The sequence below is a fragment of the Grampus griseus genome, assembly GCF_964374135.1.
Source record: "Grampus griseus genome assembly, chromosome: X".
NCBI classification, from domain to species: domain Eukaryota; kingdom Metazoa; phylum Chordata; class Mammalia; order Artiodactyla; family Delphinidae; genus Grampus; species Grampus griseus.
The window spans coordinates 38,761,783-38,782,328 of NC_138999.1; the positions used below are offsets into that span (position 1 = coordinate 38,761,783).

The 20,546-nt window shown below is 40.7% G+C and overlaps 1 protein-coding gene across 1 annotated transcript in view; it reads right to left on the minus strand.

The window, feature by feature from the left end:
- Positions 1–20,546, minus strand: part of EFHC2 (EF-hand domain containing 2) — a gene marked incomplete at both ends in the record, with an annotated part of 203,078 nt that overhangs the window by 92,415 nt on the left and 90,117 nt on the right. The window contains 5 exon segments of the mRNA XM_082680655.1: positions 6,041–6,197; positions 12,241–12,379; positions 12,765–12,878; positions 15,032–15,283; positions 18,165–18,388. Coding sequence (XP_082536781.1) covers positions 6,041–6,197; positions 12,241–12,379; positions 12,765–12,878; positions 15,032–15,283; positions 18,165–18,388 — 886 coding nt within the window.

The window sequence follows — 20,546 nt, forward strand, 5'->3', positions numbered from 1 at the left end:
GCTTCAGACATTTGCTTGGCTAATAAGCTAATCATCAAACTTTTCTAAACACTCTTTTTATCACAATATGCCCAGCACTCAAAAAAATTTTAGCATTTTCCCTGCTTCTGATCATACCACCTATACTGCTCAATCTGGCTTCCTGGGCCATTGATAGTCAGGTTCAAATACCTACACATACAGCTATTTGTCATGACTGCCAATGACACACTCTCTACTCAAGTCACACAAGCCACTTCACTTAGTGCCCCACACTGTGCTTGTTTCTACTTCCAGGCCTTCGCTTGGTGTCATCCCCTCCCCCAGGGTACACCCTCATCCTGTCCTATGCCTGTCCAGAGTCCTGTCCATCCATTTGGGCCCCAATCAGTAGAGCTCTCTTTGACCATGGCTGCCCACCCAGCTGACCACCTATCCACGCCTCCTGCACCGACCATTATGCGTGGCACCCAATTTAGCACTGTACAGACTTGTATTCTTGACTGGTTTTTTAAAATGTGTTTACTGAATACCGTTGTCTCAAAACAAATGATAAATTCCTAGGTCCAGCCATGTCTTAACTTTTTCTACACACAGCCCAGAGTTATCTATAATCACTGTCTTGACTTCTTCTCCCATTCTCTCTTAAATCCACTTCCATTAGGTTAGCTCTACCTAAACTACCCTTGTCAAGGTCAACAATGATCTATCTCCACAATGCCAATTCCAATGGACTTCCAATTCCATTTTTGCGTCTAACTTGACCAATCAGCAGCAGTTGGTACAAATGATCACTCCTTCTTCCATGACATTCTTGCTTCACTTGGCTTCCAGGATCCTGTATTTTCTCTTGGTTTTGCTCCTACCTCCTTGCTTATTCCTTTTCAGTATCCTTTGCTGGTTCCTCTTCTTTTCCTCAATCTCTTTATTTGGGGTGTCCTGGGGATAACAAGGAATAACTTGGTCATCCACTTCTCTGTGTATATTCACTCCTTTGGTGATCTCCTCTAGTCTCAGGCTTTAAATACTACCTACATGCTGATGATTTCCAAAGTTCTATCTCTAGCTCAGACCTCTCTCCTGGAACCCAGACTCGTATATCCAATGGCCAACTTAACATCTCTACTTGACATCTGACATCTCAAACTTAACTTGTTCCAAAACTGAACTTCTGCTCTTGCCCCAAACCTACTCTAACTATAGTCTTTCCCGTCTCACTACATGGCAACTCCATCTTTCTAGTTGGAGAAATCTTGGGAGTCATCTGTATCTCCTCTCTTCTTTCACACCTCATATCCAATCTGCCAGGAAATCCTATTGGCACAACCTTCAAAATATTTCCAGAATCTGCTATATCTCATCATTTTCATGGTACTCGCCCTCATGAAGCCATCATAACTTTTCTCTTGGACTACTGCAGTAGCCTCTTAACTGGTCTTTACTTCCACCATTGCCCTTCTACAGTCTTTGCTCAACACTGCATCTGCAGTCATTCTTTTAATATGTAAATCAGATCAAGTCACTCTTCTTCTGCTCAAATCTCCCAATGAGTCGCCTTATCACTTGAAGTCAAAAGAATCCTGACAATGGTCTGCAAGGCCCTATGTTATCCGATCGCCCATTACTTCTCTTAATCTGTCTACTCTGCCCATTACTCATCTGTTCTATCCTTGTCAGCCTCCTGCCTGTTCCTTGTGCATCCCAAGCCTGCTCCTTGCTCAGGGTCTTTACACTGACTGTTCCTTCTGCCTAGAACATGTTTCCTCTCCTCAGTAAAGTCCATCCAGACCACACCGCTTAAAATTGAAACCAGGGGTGCTCTTCAGGCCCACATTCCAAGTCCCCTTTATTCTTTTCATAGCTACCTTCTTTATTTTTTCCATGACACTTTAATACCTTCTATATACTACAGAATGTACTTATGTATTACCTTAATTGTTTACTATCTGCCTCCCCAGCTAGAATGTAAGTTCTATGAGGGCAGGGCTTTGTATCTGTTTTGTTCACTGATGTGTCCCAAGATCAGTGCTCAGCACATAGTGGGTACTCAGTAAATATTCGCTGACTAAGAAAATGAATGGCTCACCCAGGGCTACATACCTGCTGAGGACCTTAAAGATAGCTATAGCTATAGTCTTATGGTTAGAAGAGACATGAAGGCTTATTATTATTGATGGGGAAAACTTGTTTAAAGAGGAAAAAAAAATGACTGATGGAGACAACAGATGAACAATATCTGAAACAGTCAGAGATTAAGATTAAACCGTGAATTTTTAGATGCTATATGATTATGAATAGCACAAGTCTGGGATAATAGCCTTCCTGGTAGGAAGTCATCCGTCTCTTCTAACCATCATTAAGAACTAAAAGGGTGAATGTTCATTCTATTTACTCACTTATTCATCATTCGTCCTCTTACGGACAAAATATCTATTGAACCCTAAGTACATAGCCAACACTGTTCTAACTCTAAGAGAAGCAAAAAAGCCAGTCCCTGCCCTCACGGAGCGCTTGGTCTCGATATAAACAAGTAATTGCCACACACCGTGATAAGTACAGATTCTGGGGCAAGAAAGGTGAACTCTAGGAGTCAGACTTCCCTGTGTTCAAATCCTACTTCAACTAAAAATTAGCTGTATGAGCTTGGGCAAATTGTATAGCCTCTCTGAGCCTCAATTTCCTCATGTGAAGAATGGGTACAATAATATTACCGACTTTATGAAGTTGTTTTGAGGATTAAATGAGATCAAGTATTGTAGTTAGCATACCATAACCATAAACTGCTTTTTATCAGTAATATTATTATTGTTAGAGGTATGATCAGCAGAGTATTGTGAGCACACAGAGAACAAAGTACCTAATTCAGCCAGGTGCAGTGAGAAGGATATTCTTCTGGTTTTCCCAAGTCAGACCAGAAAATCTGCCCAGCAGGCCACCACAGAGAATTTTTACCCAGACAAAAAAGGTCTTCATTCCATCAAAAACCTCATACGCTTTAACTTGAAACTATCTCCTCCAATGTCTCACAGTAGATCACCATTAACCTCATACAACAATAAGCGGCCAGTACATTTTTAATAGCAATATATATATAATCAATATATGTCATGTACTATTGCACGTCTCAATTCACGGTTTATTTATTTGCATTAAGAAACTGTTCTTTGTATGCTTTGTGAGATCATCTTCCTTAGGTTCTCACGGTTTTAAAACCTTGGGTTATTCAAACTCATGTATAAGTCTCCAGCTGAATGTGCCAGTTTCTATGGAAACAAGGTCACTGTGTGGGAGGAGCTTGAGGGAAGTGTATTCCTGGCACAGAACAAGCAGTGGACAGAATGAAAAGAAATTAGACCCATTCGTGCCTGTACCACCATCCTCTGGCCACAACAGCATGACAAGAACGTGGAATGCTGTCTACAGTCAGTGCTCTGTGGGCAAGTTGACATGGTGCAGACAGAAAGAGAGACTAAGGCAACTACCCACAAGGAAATCTTTTCCCCCTGGATTCCAGAAGTAACACACTGGATCGTGTTTCATCCTGTTTACTTATAAGAAAAATTCTCTCTCCTTTTACAATAGGGACATTCTTTCTGCCCACCTCCTTTGGTGGCTGCCCTTCAAAACAGCAGTTAGTGAAAAGTATCCATCAAAAGTCCCGCCCTCGAACTTCACTGTAAACACCGCTACCTATAAGGGAGGATGGAGTACGAGTTGGTGTCCCTCTTATATGATCGAAATCAGTGGTTCTCAAACCCTGGTGCCCATCACCAGAACCCCCTGGAAGTCTTGTTAAAACACAGTACCAGGCCCCACACACAGAGATTGGGCCTTGATAGGTCTGGGGTGAAGCACGGGAATTTGTATTTCTAACCAGTGTGGAGGCCACACCTTAAGTAGCATCAACTCTGAAACTTAAAAACAAAACTCCCAAGTCCTTACAAATAAAAGATTATTTCTTAAAAGACAAAGGACATCGTGTCAGGGCAAAGGCAGCCTTTTAGACATTCTACACAATTCGTAACATATTTTCACCATGTTTACAGTTAGAGCAAAACTATTCTCTCCACCTCAAAATATTCTACAACGGTATCTGATGCCATTAAATTTTATCAAATTCAGGGTGCTGTCTTGTTCTTCTCCTCCTCCTGCTCTTACTCCATGTTCCCTTTATCATTTTTCTCCACAGGTTCTCCTGACCCACTATTTCCCTCATGCCAGGACTTCGGTGTTTAGCCCGCATCCTATTCAAGCATCTGCAACATTTCCCCACCACTCTTCTCCCCTGACTTCTTTCTCCAGGGCCTCCATTCTCTGAAGAAGCAAAAAGTAGCCATGGGCAGTGCTCACAGCTATACACATGACTCAGAGGCAGATTTTTCCTCATATATATTAGGAACACTTCTGAAAGTCCACCTTTTGAAATCATATTCCACCACACGAGCAAGCTATGGTTACTGAACTCAACCAAATCTCTCAAATTAAAACCACGTTAGTTGCCAAATAACATGCTAAAAAACACTTACAAATCACTGAAGCACTACAGCCTACAGGCCAAATACAGCCAGTCACCTGTTTTGGTATGGCCTATGAGCAAAGAATGATTTTTATATTTTTAAATGATTGAAAACAATCGAAAGAATAATATTTTGTGATATGTGAAAATCATATGAAATTCAAATGTCAGTGTCCATAAACAGTTTTATCGGAGTGTAGTTACATATTGTCTGTGGCTGTTTTCATGCTACAATGACAGAGCTAAGTGGTTGTGACAGAGGCCGCATGGTCTGCAAAGCAGAAAATATTTGCTACCTGACGCTTTAAGAAAAAGTTTGCTGACCCCTACTCTATACCATTTCTTAGGGACCATCTTGAGGAGATATATATATGGAAAGGCATATATATACACATATACATGGAAAGGCAATATAGATTGTGGATAATATGGCTTTAGTAGCTTCCAGATGACACATTAAAATAACCACTCAACGTGAGGGTGTGGAGAAAAGGGAACCCCTTGTGCACTGTTGGTGGGGATGTAAATTGGTGCAGTCACTGTGGAGAACAGTATGGAGGGCCCTCAAAAAACTAAAAATAGAACTACCATATCATCCAGCAATTTCACTTTTGGATATATATGCAAAGGAAATGAAATCACTGTCCCAAAAAGATATCTGCACCCCCATGTTCAATGCAGCATTATTTGCAATAGCTGAAAGAGAGAAACAATCTAAGTGTCTACTGACAGATGAATGGATAAATAAAAGCATATATATGTGTGTGTGTGTGTGTGTGTGTCTGTGTGTGTGTATACATATATCTATATTTATATAAGATACATACACACAATGAAATATTATTCAGCCATAGAAAAGAAGGAAATCCTGACATCTGCGACGGCATGGATGGACCTTGAGGATATTATGCTAAGTAAAATAAGTCAGACAGAGAAAGACAAATACTGCATGATCTCACTTATATGTAGATTATGTAGAATCTACAAAAACCAAATTCATAGAAACAGAGATCAGACTGGTGATTGCCAGAGGTGTGCGGAGCAGGGGAGAATTGGGTGAAGGTGACCAAAAGGTACTAACTTCCAGCTATAAGATAAATAAGTTCTGGGAACATAACATACAACATGATGACTAGAGTTAGTGCTAATGTATATTTGTAAGTTTCTGAGAGAGTAAATCTTAAAAGTTCTCATCACAAGAAAAAAAACTATAACTATGTGAGAATGATGAATGTTAACTAATCTTACTGTGATGATCATTTTTCAATACATACATATATCAAATCATTATGTTGCATGCCTTAAACTTATACAATGTTATATGTCAATTATTTCTCAAAAAGCTGGAAAAAATTAAAATAACCACTGAAGTAAGAACCTGTTAATACTTACATATTAATCAACTTCGTTAAAAAGGTATAACAACATGTCCCTGGACTTGAAATCAGACAAATTAAGTGTCATCTGTTTTTTCATGAGGACAATATTATAAACTCTGAACACATTTGGGAAAGATCAGACTAAAACAGTGGTTCCCTCAAGCACCTGTCATTTTCCATGACGTTCCTCTGATGAGGTGTGGGCACGAGGCCTCTGCAGGAGCAGAGAGAATCCTCTTCAGAACCAAAGCCGGTGTAACGTGGAAATTTCCTTTCTATATTTGGAGGAGGTGGGGCCTTGCATGAAATCGAGGTAAAGTTCTCTATAACAAAACAAAGGCAGATGAAACATCAATATTTTTTTTTGCCCTGATTATGGCTGTTTTGAAAGGTTTGTTATGTTTTCAAGATGAACATGGAGATCTTTGTAGACTATTTTAAACTCTTTCAAACAAAACACAGCAAAATCCTGGGAGGGTAGGTTTCAATCGTGTTTACAAAAACCACAAAACTCACTCAATAGTTGCCATTGGTTCAAAAGGAAGAAAAAAAAAGAGACTGTGTCGAACAAGTAAACATTTATCTTTTGTCGTCGCATCCCCATTTCAGAATATTTTTTGTTCTTCCCTGATTTTTCCAATGATAGGAAAATTCAAACTTGGAACTTTATGCCACCCATGCCATGTTTTAACCTGTAATGTAGCCCTGTCTTATCTTTAGTCAACAGTCACTAATCAAATTCCTTTCCAAACAGGACTGACTCCTAAGTGCTTTGCTTTACCTTCCCCATCTGATGTCCCCTCCTCTTGTGCCCACTTTTTAAACCCTCTCCCCCTTTCTTCCAACTCAGCTCCAGGCCATGACACTTCACTGTCTAGATCAAAAACAAAAACAAAACTTCTTCTCACCAACCACCACTCCAGGGTGCTTCTGTTATTGCCCAAGTAAAGACTGCAATCGTACTGAAATGTGATGAAGCAAAAATAAATAAATAAATAAATAAATAAGGACTAAACCCAAACCAAACAAACGAACAAAAGCTTTAAAACAGCCACTGCCTACTCTCAAAGGGAGTTGTAAGTGGTAAATACCGTTGACTTTCTTTATTCGTTTGTCATCTGTGAAGAAGGAGAGACATGTTTATAATAGCCTAGGAGCTGTTGGTACTCATTTGTGAGGCTGTACAGTCTCTGAGAAGCAAGTGTGTTCTCCAAAGCAAATAATACATTGACTCAACACATCCCAGTCACCTGAGTTTGTCACACCACAAATGGACAAGAAGATGTCAGGGTCTTTCTTAAAACAAAACAAAACAAAGCAACAAAACGAAACAACCCATGGAATCTAATTTCTACCTCTTCCCCAAGGTTGACTATCCCATAGGCGTTTCCATTAGTGCGTGAAAGGAGGTTCACATAAGCAAAGATTTCCTTTTCCATTGCCAGAGTTCTAATAGAAGGAAGAGTACAGATTTAGTGCATACCTCTCGCATCAATTTGTCATCCAAGGCAACCTAACTCTTAAAATTGAGGGAGGTTTTTTTTGTACTGATTGATCAAAAGGCTAAGGGTTTGAGGCTGTTTCTAACTCAGATTTGAAAACATTTTCAACTTTCACATTTACTTAGACTTCCTAACAGCCTTTGTGTGAAATCTCTTCAAGCATAATCCCCAAAAGAGTATTGTTCCATCCTAACAGAAACTGCTTACAGAAGACATATTGGCAAAGAGAATGCCATCAAATCTTTCTCACTGACTCAGTGAAAGGGGGCAGCCAGACTGCCGGTACGGAAGTGACTGGTGAGCCTCTCCTATTGCTATTTTTGTGGCAATTAAAGAGAAGCTTTGGTAATAAAGAGGAAAGTTCAAATCTTGGAATTAGGCAGAATTACAGTAGACCCTTTCATTGCTAATTGTTACATGAAACACACCACTCACTAACTGGTACCTTCATTTTAGGAAAAGGACCATAGGGATTGCAGGGAGAGCTCTACATGATTATTAGAAAATTGGGGCATGATTGGTTTCTTCTAACAGGGGACATCCGCATACAACTCTATATACTAATCTACGCAGCCTAACCAAAAGAGGACACATATTGACTCTCACAGTAATTAAGAATGCATTCTACACCTCCCCCCAAAATTACAGGTTTTATAACACAGTGTTGTTTTCTCAACTACATAATTTTTGCCACAGATTTAAGTAACAAAAGAATCAATTTAGAGCTTTCCTCTGCACCCACAGTGCCATCTAGTGTATAAATGCTGAGAACTGTTCCACTCCACCATGTCTGACTTTTTTAACAACCCAGTCTTTTTGGATACCCTGACTGAAGATCTCATGTTTCTGGGTAATTGCGTATATTCACAAAGGTTTGAACTCGCACCTGAATAACTTTCTGTCTTTGGTTTTCCATCACCCCAGCATCCTGCATGTTTTAGGTGTTAAAAAAATATTTAATGAAAAAGTATACCTTTTTTTTTTTTACAAAGCATCTTCCCAAATATCTCCTTAAACTGACACTCTGATGGATCCTGAGACACATCTGTCTTTCAAATAGTCTGATTCCTCTAATTCCAAAAGACTTGTAAAAAGATATATATTGAATGTTCATCCACACTGACCAGATTGCAACAAATTTACCGAGAGGTGATAGATTTTTTTAAAGGATATGTCTTAATGCTCCTTCACAGTGATTTACGATTCATCATCTCATTTGGAAACGATTCTGGAAAGAGCCTTCATCGAAGTTCATCTCTGATGTACTAGTAACCCAGATATGGACCCAGGTTTAAAGCTTATATAATTTGGGAGAAGCTCTTTAAGACTAAAAATGTCAAATAATTAAGACAAAATTAGGCCCAGGGCCTTGGAGTGGGGCCCCTGCAAAGAAAGAACCCTAAAGCTTAAGCTTCATTAACTTCAAGGTAAATCCACCTCTGCTTGTACCCAATACCCAGGTCAAATGATTTTGGTGGGACATTCATTTTTGGGTCAAATAATTAGTGAATCACATAATTTTCTAGCTCTAGCTAGAAAACCCTTAGAAATCATCTAATCCACAACCCTCTTCACTTCATAGGAGAGGTTAAAAAAAAAAAAGGTGAAATTGTTAGCTCTATCAAAGCCACGTGGAGAGACTAGAAGCAAATTCTACCTCTGTCGCTGCACCTTGGGATGGCTAATTTGCTCAAATGATCATTAGACTCTCATCTTGGATGCCTGCTGCTTCTAACACCAAGACTTCAGAGGCGGCCATAAACAACTCCACAAAATTAAAGGTGCTTTAAGTTTTTTGCTTATCCTTAATGTCGGTATAGCCTAATAAGCATTCGAGAACAATGCGAATGAATGGTCTTATTACTAGTTTGGCCGTCCCAACCACTAAGAATCGATAATAAGAAAGTCCTCTTATAGACAAAGAAATAATAACCCAAGACAGGAATTCTAGGTAAGAACAGTTTACATTCAAATCCCTGTCTCTTCAGTGAAAGAAACACCTGCTAGAGCCCCTGGAGCCTTTTCCAACCTTCAGGCTACAGGAAAGTCCGACAGGCCTCCATCTGCCAGTCCGTGTTCATGCACATGAAATAATGAGGGAGTGACAAGCTCCCGCCCCGGCAGACAAGCCAGGGCCAGCGGGATGGCCAAGCTGCCTAGTGGGGGACTCACACTGGACTGTTTTGTGGAAGAAGTTGCCTTCTCTTTAGAATCCTTAAATACACAAAACAATCTCATCTTTTTAGGAGTCAGATTGGGTTTTATGCAGGGGTTACATATATCTCTTGGAATTCTATCAAGCCCTCTGCTTCCATATAATAGAAAGCTTACTCATGCACAATTCTTGGGACTGTGGCCAACTCCATCTCTTAGTCTGTCTGCCATTTTTCTCCCCCAAACTATGTTGGGGCGGCATTAGGTAAGAGAAGGTACTGAAGCACCCAGGCTGTATACTGCATTAGAAATTTCCCCCTGGCTTCCTAGGTCCCTAGCTGTGTCATTGGCAGTTTTCAGCTCCTTCCTGTGGAGACCACAATTACTGACAAGGAAGGCAATGTGACCACAGTTATTGCCAGGACTTTGTCCTGGTTTGGGCTTCAAGGATACCAAAATATAATGTATAAAACTTGGTCAGTCTCATGAATTTTTACAACCAGATGAGTTACAAAAAAATTAAAATGTCAGAAGTAACTGTATCTAAGTAACATTAAGTCTATTAATTTAATGTTACCAAAAGTCAGGAAAAGCAAATGTGAAGATTATCAGAGAATATTGATTCACTCCCCTCCACCCTGAATCATGGATATAATTTCCAGTCATTAGTTACATTAAGTACACTGCTGTTACTCAAGAAATGTTGTGTGATAATAGTGTCTGTTAAATGGGGTATTTTAACATATGTTATGAGAAATATAAAAAGTCAGCATGACTATAAAATGCATCATAATTTTGCATTTGCATAATTTTCTGTTTAAATGCATAATGCTCACGTTATATTAGCTTTAAAGGCACAAATGACTTTTTTAACGTAGTACAGTAAGTCTATAGAGTGAGCAAAAGAAGTGAGCAGAAAGAAATTAAGCACTAGGGCTCAACTGAAATGGACCATAGGGCATTTGAAGCTGATAAACGCCGAGGATGGCTAGATTTGGAGCGCACCGGTGGATTTACTCTGCCTCTGAAAGTTCCCCGCAAACCCGTTAAAAGACTAACAGTGTCCCGTGTCTCTCCAGCATTAACGTTCATTTTCCCAAACGCGACCTTTATATTCTCAAAATCAAGCTGACAGACAAACATCAACCGAATGTTGGACTTGCTATTTAAGGGATCATATGATGTTTTGAACCTATACCACGTCCTTTAAATTAAGGCAATCTTTCAGTAGGACACAGGTAAATGTCTTCAGTGACTCATTTCATATATATATCATTTTTAAAAATTTTCCAAGTCTACACTGAAGACTTGCTGATTCTGAATAGGCACTTACATTTATTAGAAAGCAAACTATCCTTCCCAAATATCTAAGGGTCACTAGCAGCTTCTCTACAGCAGCCACTACCTGCACATTCCTGGCAGCTTCTTGTCCTCAGTCCCTAAAACAAATATGCTCAACTGTGTCCACTAAATAGGACTAATTTTAGAAAATAATATAAGAAGAGGCCACCAATTTGGCTCCATTTTGACTAATCTGGCACGCAGATGCTGTGGAACAAGTTCCCTTAATGCACAGAGGAGGGAAATTGAAATTCTTTTTTATTCCAGCCCCTTTGTATGCTGTGTGCCTTCTCCCATAATATAAAGATTCCCAGGAGGCCAGGAATACGACACAGTGGGGACACCAAGACACGTAAGGTGGGCCTCGTCTCATTCTAAAGACAAAGCACCTTGTCTTTTAGGAAGCTGTGGTTGCTTCTGGCTTCCAACTCATCGCTCAGGAAGTGAGCTCATAGAAATACTCCAAGGTTCAGAGAGGGGTAAACATCCCCCATCAGAGCTCCAAACCCCAGTCTGGGAGGTTGGCAACTTCCACCACCCCACTTCGCTAAGCACCGGTAGGTACCTGGAGCCTGGGGTAGAGGGCCCAGGTGGGGGAAGAGCTGGCCGGCAGGTTTAACAAATGGAGGGGCTTGTTTTTCAGGTTTCACCTCCGATCCTCCACCTGCTTCTGTGACTCTTATAACACCGTGTAACATGCAGTAGGTCTCTGCTCCCCTTCAAGCCTAGAAACTCCTTACACAACTCTGCAGCTCCTCTGTCTACTGCAATGACCTGCATGTGGTAGGTGCTTAATAAATCACTGGTTTTCATTCTGAACTGCGTTAACCTGATCTGAATGGAATGGATATCTAAGAAGAGAGAAGCTGGAAGCCTGGCTAAGCCTCACCAGGAAAGGTAGAGCAGATTGGCACAATTCCCCAGAGAGCTCAAATAAGTATATCCTCTGTGGTAAGCAAGAATTCAGTGAAAAGAAAAGTGTTTGGATTTCCATTTCAGTTGCTTAACCAAAGCATTGCCCCCATACGCTAGTGAGGCAGGGGGCTATACGGGCAAATGGAAGCCTTTGGCATCAGGCAGACAAGTTCAAGTCTTGGCTCACCCTTTACTTGCTGCATGACCTTCGACAAGTAAGCCCCTTGTACGCCATAGTTTCTTCACCTCTAAAATGGGGATAATGAGCCTACCCTTCTAGAATTGTTGTTAGGAATAAATAAGACAACAGATGCCCAGCAGTTAGCAAATGCTCAATAAACGGTAGCTACTATGAGCTTAGAATTTGAAACTCAAAAGTCAGATCAAGCCTAACTAGGGAACAAAGACTCTAAGTTTTAAATATTATTTTCTAACTGACAGATGTATCACTTACCAATTCCATATTTAGTCTTACAATAAGTCTTCATGAATTCATCACAGTCACAAAGGAGCACTTTCCTTCCCCACACATTGATGGCGGTTCCTATGGACAGGTCACTATCTTTGTAAAACTCTTGGTCTACTTTTCCTAGCTAATTAAAACAAAGGAACGTGACATTGACACCACAGACCCCCCAAAGACATTGGCATCCACCCCCAAAGGGAAAAAGAAATTTAAAAGAATCAATTATATCATTCATAACCAAAATGTTTAAATCAAATCAAAAGACGACCGCTCAATATTAACATTTTAAAACATTCTTTTAGCAATGCAGTGCTACCAAATGGCAGTGCAATGCATATATTTATACATGCACTTAAGCATGTTTATTATTGATAAACAGCACTGCGACACATACATTTATATACTCATCGATTTCATTCACAATCAGTCTCCCAGAAGCAGAACACGTAACTCACCCCACATTCCAGGTTCCAGGGAAGTCACACTGGAAACAGTAATAAAACGTGACTTACCTTGTATTTATCCAACAGGCAGCCATACACTCGGTTCTCTGACAAGCCACCATCTACATTGAGAACTGTCCGGTCTGTTATCTGGCCTGGTTGATAGACTCCAGGGGGGCCATACTGGAAGATAAAAATCAAATCAAGACGTAGTGGATGGCCTCTAAGCACAAACATGCTCCTGTTGAGGGACTCAAGCGGGAAGAGGCACCGTATGGTTCTTCTCTGCCATCCCGAGGAAGACAGGACACAGACTCCAGCCACCTTTCCCCATGCTTCCCCACCCGCTGAAGGCTGGTCTACACTCTCCCCCTCCTTCAAGGCCCTGATAAAGTCCCATCTTTCCCCCTGACCTCTCCCATCCTACTGGCCTGTCCCCAGTTCAAACTTCCGTAGCACCGACCTCAGGGTTAAACCACTTTTTGTTGCTCTCTAATCACTTCATCGGCAGAGTCATCTTTAAACTCCAAAACGCCCTGATGGAGAAACCCTGCCTTGCCTTCTTTACTTGCTTAGCACCCTGCCTGATCTTGAGCAAGGACGCACTCGTTGGCAATGGAGTGCAGTCAGCCTCTAACAGAAACTGTGGCCCGGAGCAAGCCAAGGAGGGCACTCCTCAGTTCCACCCGCACTGGAGGTGGTCCAGGCAGGAAATATCTGAACTAACTTATAGAAATTGATAGTGATCCGTTTATCCCATACACATGATAAATCTGAATCATGCCAGATCCGTGTGATATAAAATGTTTAAGTTTCAATGTGTGAACTTATGATGTGTGGGGTGTCAGTAAGCCACGTAACAAAGAAACAACAGTACGTTTAGATGCAAACTCTCTCTTCGTTGCTTCCTAGCTACAGGACAGGGGGCCAGGCATTTACTTCTCAGAACTTCAGTCGTGTCATCTAACCGCAACAACAGTACTTACTCCTTGCTTTCTCAAAGGATGCTGTGAGTGTCAAGGGAACACCCACTGCTACTGTATCTCTCCTGAGAATGGAAGCTCCACAAAGCAGGATTTTATCCATTTTCTTTCTCACTGTAACCCCAGAGCTGGCACACAGCTGACACTTACTAAGTATTTGTTGAATGAACGAATAAATGAAGCAAGTGATGTCAAGGAACACTGCAAATGTCAGGTATGTCATTATTATTTTATATTTAGCCTATTTTTCAAAGCCATTCTAAAAACAGGCTTCCCTGGCACCTCCTGGCCACCTGCTGTGCATACGCCCAGAGTTCGCTCTGGGACAAATCCTGCCCCCGCCCCAAGAAGCAACACAGCAGGACTTCTGGCAGGAGACTCAGAGAATCTGGAAGAGTCTCCTGTGATAAGCAAATAACCAGTGGTTGTTTGCATCAGAAATGAGCATTACAGTAATCTTTTCAGTAGCACTAAGAATTAAGTTTCAAAATACTTTATCCAAATAAGAAATAAAATATAACATAGAGCTGCGAATAAGCCTTGACACTTTCACGTGTCCTATAGGTCCTTAGATAATGCTTTTTACTATATTATCTCATTCAGTCTTTACAGTTATCTCAGGAGGGAAGCCTAGTTAACTGCACTTTAGAGATAGGGAAACATGCTCAGAGAGGTTAATGACTTGCGCAAGGTCACATAGCTGTTAAGTGGCAGACTCACAATTCTAACCCAGGTCTTCTGTCTCTGTGCCATTTCTGCTGCACCCAGGTTACATTAGCTCTCAAATGGCCATAAACATGTGTAGAAATCACTTGGACAACTCTTTTTTAATAGTAAAAATGCAAAAGCTCTCACTGTTGCTAACCAGTGGCTAGTTGCTGACTGGTGGCTACTCTCAGAAGAGTCACTCCTGTGTGTGTGTGTGTGTGTGTGTGTGTGCTTGTGTGTGTGTGTGTATTCACAACCCAGACCAACACAATGGGATCTCCTCAGTAGGCTACAGAGGCCAGAGGCCAGTGCCCTGCCCAAGGCCACGAGCAATCCTTTTACTAGAGAGTCATTTACCTTCATGAGACTCATAGTGAACTCAATGATGAATAGGTAGTTCTCTTGCATTTGACATTTTTCCTTTACTTGCCTCAAGCCCTGAATATTCCAACTCCAATTTGTCATATCCTCTGTATTACTTTCATAGATGTACATTAATAGAGGGCACAAAGTGAAAGTTTTCTAAACACTTGCACTAATACATGGTGACTTGTCATCACACAGTCATAACACATGACATTCCAGACAGTGAGTGACTAGAGTCTTCAGCCCACAAGCAAACTCGGAAAGCAGTCCATTGCTCACCTTAGGTACCTTTCTCCTCTGGAGGAACAATGACGTAGCATCTCTTCCTGAGTTATGTGGCAATACTCCTTTGATTTCGATGGTATCATCAGACAGAAAGTAATGCAGGATGAGTTCTCTATGGTCCCCAAACACTGAGCCTGAGTCGTCCCACAGGCAGAAGAAACGCAAAACCTTCCTATCATACTCAAGGAACTGTTTCAGAGCGTCGAAGGACTGATAGGGACATAAGGGCTCCATGCAGTCTAGCTTCTGCCAATGGAGAAAAGGTTAATGAGAGTGGAAGTTTTTCCATAGTTGCTTCTGGGATGCAAGCAATCAAAGAATATAAAGGTATCTTTTCTATAGACTATTCAGTGACATTTTTTAAAATTTCAACTAACAACATACATGATATGCATATATAACCAGTTTCAACCTTAGAAATACAGACAATCAAGTATTAGGAAGCCTTTCATTATTATTTTAACACACTAAAATATACTTCTATAATGTTTTTGAAAACTGACTTTTCTCAAAGACTTAAAATTCTTGTTTAAGAACAGACAAAACTAATATATGGTGACAGAAATTAGAACAGTTATTGCCTCTGCGGAGAGGACTGACTGGAAAGGGGGACAAGGGAACTCTCTGGGGTGATGGAAATATTCTCTATCTTGATTTTCGTGTTGGTTACTAAATTGTATACATTTTTAAAAACTCGTCAACGGGTATGCTTAAGATTTGTACATCCAAGTCTATGTTAATTATATTTCAACCAAAAAATTCTTTTCACTGAAAATTCATATCTGTATATGCTTCTTACTCATCCAAAGATTTTTGTGAAGGTAAAAGAGAAGAAATATATTCACAGTTTTATTTTGCTCAAAAGCTTTAGATAGTGAAGATCTGAAAGGCCATGGAAACAGGAGCAGAGCAAATGGAGAACTTCCCAATCTGTACAGAACTACTGCGCGGGCTCTGGCCCCCAAATCAGGAAGCACTAGCTCGGCAGTCTTCTCAGCCCAACTCCTCTATTTGCAGAGTCTCAGCCCTGTCTTGGAGCAAACCGCTCCCATTCTATCTAATGTAGCCTAATAGGATGGTTATATAAGGAAGTGCTCACTAGCAAGGGAGATGTAGTCCCACATCGGGTTATGTAATCTTACTTGTAAGTTCTCAAAATTTTGTATCTGTCCAGGGCAGTCTAGGTGCAGACTTATCCCAAGACAGTGGGGGAGACATGATGGCCTTTCCAGAGGCTCTTCAGTCTTATCCTTGATATTTAAATGAAATTACGAGATCTCTACTGTCAACGATTGAAAAATCTTTCTTTGGCATTAGAAGGCCTCTAAGAAATGCATTATTGATTATATACCATCAAGGCTCTTTTCAGTTCAAGTTAAATTGTTTAATTTTAACTTTACATTTCAAGGCAGCAAACACTGGAGAAGTAAATGCATTAAAGTCAATATAAAAGCCTCTTACTAAACTCCTCATTTTCCACAGATTTCTATATTTATTGAAGAGCTTTCTCCCTGAGGGAATAAATGCTAAAACGATTCTCCCAATCTGAAAGGAAATTATTTAAAACATTTCTTGGCTGTTCTTGGTATTTATTCCTGATTCCTGGAACAAAAGATTTTTTTCCTTATAAACTTATGAGATAACACAGTGTTCTAAGTATTTCATATAATGCATCATCATTCACAATCACTATCATATAATACCAGCTGTTAGTGAATGAGTGTAGCCAGATGAAAAGGGTGGTAAATCATATAGATCCATTTCTTTTAGGTTCTCTCTTCTGCTTCTAAAGACTTTTGTATTTATCTAGACTCCTTCTTCTAGGGCATTTGGAAAAAGCAGAAATGAACCCAAACCATAAATCTCCTTGCATGCCAATACACACAAGTATAACGCCACAGGGATTTCACCTTAGATATTCCAGGATCAACAATATATATTTCTCAGGAGGGTTGTATGCCTACAGCGTTAGAGGGTAATTCTGCTGGGGCTAGGGGGCAGGAATAGAGGAATGATCCTACATGCAGCTTTTAACAAGAGATCAAAGCAGAATCAAAGGAGATTTTTATTCTACATTTTATGTTATCTTTCTGCAAAGAAGTTAATTACAAGTTTTAGAAACAATAAAAATGAGACTAATCTATAGGGACAGAAATGAGAACTGTGCTCATCCCTGGGTGGGGAGAAGGACAGATTGGAAAAAGGCATGCGGGAACTTTCTGGGGGGATGGAAATCTATACCATGATTTCGGATGTGGATTACATGGGTGTATGCATTTGTTAAGACCCATCAAACTGTATACTTAATTTTGGTGTATTTTACTGTATATAATCATACTTCAATAAGAAGAGAAACAAATGACAAGAATGAAAATCAGGATAAGAAGCAAGAGATTTGAGTTCAAGGCCCAGCAAGAAGATGGGTGAGGTATGTGACCTTCCACGTGACACTTGCCCTTTTGGATATTCAGATTTCTCTGTAAAACATAAAATTTGGGCCAGGGGATCATTTAAAAAAAACTTTGGAAAGACTACAGTAACACTACTAACACTGATTCTTTCCTCCCTACACTAGCTGGGGTCAGCCTTCGAAAACAAGCATCCTGTGATCATAGGAGTATGTCGAAATCACGGCCTTCCTCACTCCTGAACACCTCTGCGTCTGATAATACCATAAAGGGAGCTGGGAGTCCCAAGGAAGAAGGAAAAAGGCGTACCCAAAGGGTTCAGTAAATCGGTAGCACAGGAGCAAAGATTTTCCCAGAGTTAGGCAACTAAAATGGGAAAAGAAAAGCCAGGAAAGTGTGGACCCAACTCTTTCACTGTCAGTGACCACAAAGCCAATCACGGGCTCTAAACCATCCCATCTGGGCAGCTCGCTGAAGACTCCTACTGCCTGGAAGGGAGACTCTCCGTGGAGAGAAGTGGGGGCAGGGAAAGAAAGTGAGCATCTCCTGCACCGAAGCCAACACCCAGCCTTCCCTCCAGCCCAGAGGAAAACAGGACAACTCCAGTGACCATGGCCCCCAAAGTTCTTTCACATCTGCATCAGGAGTACCAATACCCTTTACTGACTTTGAAGGGATTCTCATCTTGAAGATAAGAGTTCATGGATGAATCAACTTACCTCTCTCCGTGTCTTCAGGTAAGGATCTTCTGGACACTGTCCCGGGGGGTTTAATTTGACTCCTATTTTCTTCAAAAAGTTTTTTGTGAATGTATCACAGTCATAAATCTTGAATGTCCGACCATAAAAGACAATGTCTATGTTGATATTAAAACGATGCACAGTATAAAACTGATCCTCATCAGGAGGCGGCAGAGAAATCCGATGACGCCGGATAAAAATTCCTACGGTGTGAAATAAAACACAATTGTTTCATCGGGTGGCTCACCAGAAAGACATCACAGTACATCTTTATAACAACCCTGAATGCTTTCCCACCACAGTGAAGCGGGCAAAGGGTTGGTTCTTGGCGAAGTAGCATCAGTATGTTCAAACTCTCAGGGTGCCAGAGGGAGCTGAGACTTCTGAGGCCCAGGGTAATTTGACCAGCCTTGCATGTTGTTAGAGTTGCCTAAGTGGTACTAGGGTTTACTCTATTAAAGTAAACCATAAAGACTAGGGCAGGGGGGAAGGAGGAGGGGGTATGAACAGAGTGACCTAATGTGCCAGACACTACCATCATGTCTTTTCCCAAAACAAGCGTGCTCGCTTTCACCCACTAGCACTCACTGTGAGCACAGTACGCAAGGAACTAAGACCCCAAAGCAGAGTACTCACAAAAATGCACACTCCTGGTTGAGAAAAGTAATCTAATGAGCTTCACTATGGTAGATGCCGACACCATGATTTACAGCTTCTATAAGCATGAATGACTTTATGCTGCTTTGAAGCTTCTTGGAATCTTCTTCGCTCTATCAACCTCTTCTCCCTCCTTCTTCCTCTACAGACTCTGCCCACCACCACCCATCCACTCCCCCAAAGTGAGAGTTATCAGAGGCTTCATAGTTTTAACCAGTGCTCTGGGCTAAAGGTTCTGGATCCCATCCCCTCTTCTACTTCCAACCCTATGATGCCCATTCACTTCTCCTCTTTAGAATATGGACCCAGGGTCGCCAAGTACACCCAAATGGCAATTAGCCACTGGAGGTAAAAAGGCTCGCTAACTAGATGAAGGTACCAACTACACCACACCATACCAGCCAACTTACCCAAACACTGCTGAAACCTGTTGTCAAGAAGTGTTTAGGGTTTGAGAGTTTATCCTACTTTCAAGCTAGCAAGTTAGCCTGCCACAATTTCATGGATGCTGGTAGAAGACATGAGATGCTTTGGTTAGAGACAAAGGGCAGTTTATTACTCACAGTAATAACAGTACCCAGAACATCAGCATTTTTGTACCAGTTTCCTGAGCCCCGATTCCCACAGGGTGACACAACAAGGGCCAGGTAACTTCTGCACATGCAGTAGGTTACACATTATAGGACAGAAACCCTGAGATGAGAGAACCTGAATCTATTATAAGGGCAATAAGCATCCCTGCCTTTTGTCTCAGAGGGAGAAATGAACTTTATTGGACTGGACAGTAAACATGTCTGCCTTTTGTTCTAGAGGGAGACACCACCTCTATGTTCCAAGGCTGTGAGCAAACCTGCACTTTGCTCCAGAAGGAGAGACTATCTTTGTCTTCCAAAGCTGTGTGCTATATAAACATCCTTGAAAAGATAATCCAGAACAAAGAGCAGACAGTGTCTCTGCTTGCAAGATCCACAGCAATGCAAGATACCTGTGGAGAACTGTCTCTCAACCTCTGCAAACTGACTTAAGCCTGAGAATCTACTCCAGGAGCAAAGACAAAAGGAGAAAAGACAAGCAGAGCAAACTGAGGGTCTAATGGTTCAAGAAAAATTGGCTTGTGTGACCTGTGTATGGAGGCATTTTAGTATAAAGATGTCAAGCAATCTTCTTCACATTTTGTATAACACTGAGAATGGTGCCTTTTCCCAAAGTCTAGAAATACTTAGAAATTATTCATTCCTTATTCATTAAGGAATAGTTAATGAATATCTTTATGTGCCAGGAACTGTGTTGAGCTCTGTTCCATTATTCTACTAATCATCTTTTCACTCTGTTGAGGGGAAATTAACTAAAATCCTTTTCATCTTCTTTTCTTTGTAGCAATTTTTAATTACTCGGTACATTAAAGTAAAATAATAAAACTATAAAATTAGAACTGGCCTAGAATATTTTAAAATGTACTACATAAAAGATGATATAATTTTACGGCAAAAAATTATACTTCAATTAGCCCTTAATTTATGCCACTGAAAACAGTATGCAAATTATTTAATCATTCAAGATTAGACATTTAGAACAAATTGCATACTAAACACCCATAAAAGCATGGGCATTTCAGGTATTTTTCACGAACCATTATATATCTCTTTAAAAATACTTATATTGGGCTTCCCTGGTGGCGCGGTGGTTGGGGGGTCCGCCTGCCGA